Below are 6,000 nucleotides of genomic sequence, written 5' to 3' on the forward strand. Positions count from 1 at the left end.
CCTGATGGTTTACTCTCCACCGTGACTCGTCTCTTGAGACTTTCAGTGTCATTGGCGTCTTCTCATCAGTCCTTTTTGAGACGAAATAAACAACAGACACAGTTTACCTCGATTCAAAGACTATTTTTATCTGAAAGCGTAGTAGTGTGGATGTAGCCTGAAGTTTTGAGTGTAAGGTGAGTTACAGTTAGGTCTTAAATCGTCTCCACGTGTGAATAATCCACACAAACAAACATGTACAGTAAAGGAAAGTGTCCACTTTTTTGTTTTTGCAGTTTCTAGTTGTGATGTTTCCTTCAGAGGGAGCTGACTTCTTCTGTTTGGCTTGTTCTGGCTTCTTTGCATGAAGTTGCATTGACTTGTTTTCTTGTTTTAGTTTAGCGTCAAATGTTTGGCCCGAATCTTTCAAAGACCAAAACCGTTTTTCCTCAAATAACCGTGAACATGAAATTTGAATGAATCCTCCAACAAACTCGCACTTGCCACTGTCAAATAAACAGAAATTGTTATTTAAGTTAAATAAATAGCACCAAATCCCATGCATGCATTATTTAGTAGACAGATTTGAAGGATATTTTCCTCTGTATTAGTTAAATATAAGCTTTTTAATCAACAAAAATGTTAAATTCATTTTAAAATTGTCAGATTTTACTGAGTATGTACAGTATAATCACATTTTGACAGGCAACATTCAAAAGAAAACTATTATTGTGGTTTTAAAGGATGTATTGCTGTCTCTTAAAGTGATAAGGTGTTTATGTTTTAGCAGGGAAATCGGCATAGCTTATGTAAAATAATGTAAAATTGCTGTTATTTTAACCAATAACACAAAGTAATTAGGCACACGGACTAAAAGCAGCGTTAAAGGGTCTGAGTTATACAGATTATAAGGAAAAAAATCGATAAGATATGACACTAAACGAAGTGAACGACAAAAAGGAAACTAATAAATAATAAATAATAATGAGCAGCTGTAGCGACCTGTAACGTCAGCACCTGCTACTGCAGCAGCTTTAATGACACATTCGCGCATAATTCATCCTTTATAATTATTATGATTTAAGAGTCTCCCCCCGACACCTGCTCACTGGAAAGAGCACACAATTATCAATTTTAATGTAGGAAAAATCATTGAAAGTATATACATCGTTCCCTATGAATACCAAGCTTTTATTTTGAAATAATTTTTTTACACTTCCTGGCCTCCTCCTTTTACACTTTTCATTCCTCACACGTTCCTTTATTTGTCCTCCAAAAATAAACACTGACAAATTTCTTTGTTTTAATGTTTTAAAGTCTATGTTCACGTCTTCGCGTAATCTCACTCACATTACGACTTATTATGATAGATTTCTTACACAAAGCAGCATTTAAATCAAGATTCCTTTAAGTAAGTACAGACAAATCAGTCCAGATATTGATACGGTGATGACAAGAGCTGAATCAATACCGTATTTTGGTTGTTGTTGTTGTTGTTATTGCTGTGGAGCAGCTGCTCAGACGCTGCTGCTGCATGGCTTCATTCTTCTTTTCTTTAATCTCCCCTGAACTTTGGCCTGTGGTGTGTGAGCGCTTTTACTTTTACTCTTTTATCACCCGGAAAACAAGTGACTTCTTATTTATTGATTTAATTTCTTGATTGATTTAGCAAAGCAAGTAGATAAAAGAAAAGACGAGAGTTGCTGTGTGACTACGTACGAGTATGTGGCACGTGTGTGTGTGTGTGTGCGCGCATTCTGTCGTGTGTGTTTTTTAATGGCGTCCATTTTGTCCCCTCTCTGTCATGTCAATATTTGGGTTTTCACCATTTTACCTATTTTTCACCTGTGACGCTCAAGAGAAAAGACGTGTTGATGATGACGTTGACGTTTAACGACATCAAACGGACGCGCGTCGCTGCAATTTTTAGTATTTACTCTTAATCTGAAGACATTGAAAAGTATAAATCGGAGGCTACAACTGCAGGAAAAGACACGTTTACTCTAAGACGACAAAGGAAACTCTGCTTCCTCTAAAATGTCATACAATAACAGGGCTCAGTGTCTGTGGGAGTCGGTGGACTGATGCACAATGAGTGGAGGAACTGTCTGAAGCCTTTTTCTGTGAAGAAACAAAGAAATAAACACACAATTATGCCACTTAAGCTGGACGACGTGTCGTGTTATCCCACGCAGTGATGTCATAGTGAGTGAAAAACCAGCTGAGTCACGAAGTGGAGCAGTGAGATGCTGATGAAAAGAGAAATATTGGTGGTGGCGACCAAAAATGGAGCAAAAAAAAAGCATGTATTTTCATTAGTATAAAGTTTTTATTTATTTTTGACTGTTTGTTTTTAAAAATGAGTTAGTTTTAATTAGTTGTTGGAGCAGGTTTGCTAGTTTTGTGGTGTTTTACATAAAGGCACGAACCATTGCGAAATTGCAGAACGTGCTAGCATGTTGTCTGCGACGTGCTCGGTGTTTAAAGCGTTAACGACTCTGACCCGGACTTTTCTCGCGCTCAGACCAGTTAACATCGTCATCAACGGGTCTTTTCTCTGTGTCTTCAGCGTGAAACCTCACGTGTGCGGGAAAAATACGTGGACCGACCGCGTCGTCCGTGAACGCTGAGATTAAAAAAAAAAACAAAAACACGACAGAACGCAGCAGCGTCTGCGGCGAGAGCGAGGCTTTTCATCGCTTCCACAGGCTGCAATTAACCGGACACGTTTATCTGTGGACACTCATCTCACCCTCTCTTCTTCTCCTCCTCCTCCTCCTCCTCTCGTTTCTCTCTCAGATGCTGCCGGACTTGAAATCGGACAACCAGAGACTAAAGGACGAGAACGGCGCACTCATCCGAGTCATTAGCAAGCTTTCCAAGTAGTGAAGCCCCGCCCACCCTCACTCTTTACTCCTCCTCCACCACCTGCTGCTCCATCTTCTGCACCTCCCCCCTTTTCTCTCTCTCTCTCCCCCCATGGCAGTGACTAATGGAATTGCACATTTAGATTATTAATTGCAGCAGACATCAGAGACAAAGACGCCCCTCCCTCCTCTCTCTCTCTCTCTCTTTCATCTTCATCCGTTCATCTTGAAAGAACCACTCGAGTTTACAGAGCGAAAGAAAAGAGTGTGTGTGTGTGTGTGTGCGTGTGTGAGCAGCATGTGACAGCGTTGTGGGCGGCGACAAAAAAAACGCCTGGAAACTATTTAACCAATGAAGCCTTAGATGTAAATAACGAGGAAGAAGAGACGAATAAATAAAAAAAGGACAAACACTCACATCCATCTCCTCCTCTTCTCCTTCTTTTCCCTCTCTCTCTCTGAAGATTACAGATTATAATCCAACACCTGATTTTTGTTTATTTTAAAAAAAAATTGTGCCACAGTCTCCTCCCCCTTCTTCCCCGTGTTGTGTGCCGTGCCACGCCCCACCTCTTTCTCCTTGTCCCCCCCCCTCCCACACACACACTTCCTCTCTTCTTTTTTTTTTTTTTTACTCCCTGTCGCGTTTCTTCCTCCAAGAGGGAAAACAAAAAAAAAGAAAAGAAAAATCTGAATTTTTCTGGTGGAATTTAAGCTTTCACTGTTTGTGCAATACGCATTTATCGTTATTATTATAATAATTATTGTTTTTTTATTTTTAACGCTTTAACGACGAGTCACGCTCCTCCCTCTTCCACCGCTCCTCCCTCTCTTCCTCCTCCTCTTTTGTTTGTAGTGTAGTCGGTTTATACTCCTGTAATTTTTCCTCACCGTTTTTTTTTGTTGTTTTTTTTGGATGTTTTTTTGTTGTTTTAGCAGGTACTGAGTGACGCTGTATATACCTGTACGTACTTGTTTTGAGAGCAGCGCGCACACACGCACGTTCACACACACACACACACACACACGTGGCATGCGTTTACGTCTGTTACTTATTAAAAAAAATAATATATATATATACATATATATGTATATATGTGTGTATATATATATATATATATGAATTCCAGAGGACACACATGACGACAGAAACGGTTTTAATTCTTTCTTTTTAAGTCGCTGTGGACACAGTGCAGGTTTAAAAAAAAATCTAAATCTTCACATATACGTCATGAGAAAGAATCGTCGCTTCACTACATTTCACTTTTTCTTTGTATTCTCGGACGAGTGCTGTTTAAAATTTGACTTTTTCTTTCTTTTCTTTAGTTTTTTTTTTTTTTAAAGAAAGCTGTCGTATTATAGCCGCGGTGAAAAAAAGAAAAAGAAAAAACCAAACAGAGAATATCTATATCTTAGGTATCTAACCTTTTTTTTGTTTTTATATACATATACATACATACATATATATTTACATATATATATATATATATATATATTCATATACATATATATGTATATATACATATATATGTGTGTATATATATGTACATATATATATACACATACATATATATGTATAAATAATGTCTACATGCACTGTCAATGCCGTGTGAGGGCTTTCGTGATGTCAGGTTTAAACAACAACACAAATAATAAAAAGAACGACACGTTTTCTGCATTTCAGTGGCCTTTTAAGGAGATTTTTTTTTAAGTTCAAAGAAAACGAGGGAAGAAGAAAAAGTCACTGCAGGTGGATTCAAAGAAACACCTTTTCTTCCTTTATTATTATTGTTATTATTCTAATTATTATTATTTTTTTTGGAGGGTTTTTTTTTTCCCATCATCTTGTAAAATAGGTGTGTGTGGCTTCAAACATGCAAAAGCTGTGCTGTGACTACCAACCACTGAAGAGTTCATTAAAAATAAACTTGTACATTGTAAAGTTCCACAGTCTCCTCTTTTTCCTTCTCTTTGTTCTCAACATTTATTTTTTTTTTTAAGTTTCCATATAGACATAACATTTGGCCAGTTGTGTGTGTGGAGGCAACAATAACAATTATTGATATAAATATCTATATTTAAAAAATCGGCCGCGCTTGTGAAGATTTAATGTCTTTGCTTCTTTGTTGCAGTTCCTCATCTCACCAGCAGATGGTGCACCACCTTTCAGATTCTCACACATTGAAACAGTTCTTCCTCTATATTCTTCTTTCTATTCTTATTACTTTTTCTTTCTATTCTTCCTTTTTTCAAGTTGTCTTTCTGCTCTTCCTTTTCTTTCCATTCTTCTTTCTGTTCTATTTCTTTAATCAAAATAAAAAATAGAAAATGTATTTTACCCTTTTTCTTGAACTGCTAAAAATTACCTTGCGTCATTTAAGTTTTGACCCTCGTTCCGACCGGGTCTCAAACCCTGGTCTTGTTGCTGCAAAGGCAAGAGTGCTAAACACTGCACCCCCCCGAGTGGCCCCCAGCAAAGTCACAGTGTTTATTTCAGTTGTCTGGTTCGTGGTGTGACAGCGGCTCCACCACTGGATGACACGCCGTGCTCTTCTGAGCTGGAAATCATCCGTACAGAAGGAATTGGACCTCGGCAGCTGCACAGACGATTACACTCGTCCTCTCACACTCGTTTTATTTCCACTGCAGCTTCATCTCCATCTCTGCTCGAGCGGAAAAACTCGGCAAAGTCATTCAAAAAAAAAAAAACAAACCCAAAACTCTGCTGAGACTTAGACACAGTGGATGAACTAAAACCCTCAGCGGTCGCTGGGTTCTCCTCTCTTTTCCTCTCCTCTCTTTCTTTATCTTTCTCTTTTCCTCTCTGTGACAAACTCTGACAAATGAAGGCATGGAGTTTGTCACTGAAAGACAAATTTACTGACGCAAAATATAAAGTGTGTGTAGACATTCAAGTGGAACTCAGTGAGTGTAATTTAATCCACCAGCGTTAAAACATTAGAATAAAGTCGTAATCTTTGGAGAATAATTTTGTGATGTTAGGAGAATAATGTCAATATTACAATTTTATTCTTGTCTTTTGTACGACTTTTTTAAGTTTATTCTCAGAAGATTGTTTTATTTTCACCCAAATATTCACTTCTGCTATTGAATCAATTCATTTCTTTTATTTTGAACAAGGAAAACAGCAAAT

General features: G+C 37.8%; 1 protein-coding gene across 4 annotated transcripts in view; it reads left to right on the plus strand.

Moving 5' to 3' along the window:
• The window catches only part of ppp1r12a (protein phosphatase 1, regulatory subunit 12A), a 50,620-nt gene extending 47,279 nt beyond the window's left edge, over positions 1–3,341 (plus strand). For all 4 annotated transcript variants that reach the window (XM_044020629.1, XM_044020633.1, XM_044020632.1 and 1 more), the window contains one exon: positions 2,779–3,341. Coding sequence is in view for 2 of the 4 variants with exons in the window: in XM_044020632.1 (XP_043876567.1) it covers positions 2,779–2,865 (87 nt within the window). In the remaining 2 variants the exon portion in view is untranslated. The remainder of the gene's footprint in view (positions 1–2,778) is intronic.
• The last annotated feature ends 2,659 nt before the right edge of the window (positions 3,342–6,000 follow it).

This window comes from Solea senegalensis, linkage group LG3, assembly GCF_019176455.1.
Source record: "Solea senegalensis isolate Sse05_10M linkage group LG3, IFAPA_SoseM_1, whole genome shotgun sequence".
Taxonomy (NCBI): domain Eukaryota; kingdom Metazoa; phylum Chordata; class Actinopteri; order Pleuronectiformes; family Soleidae; genus Solea; species Solea senegalensis.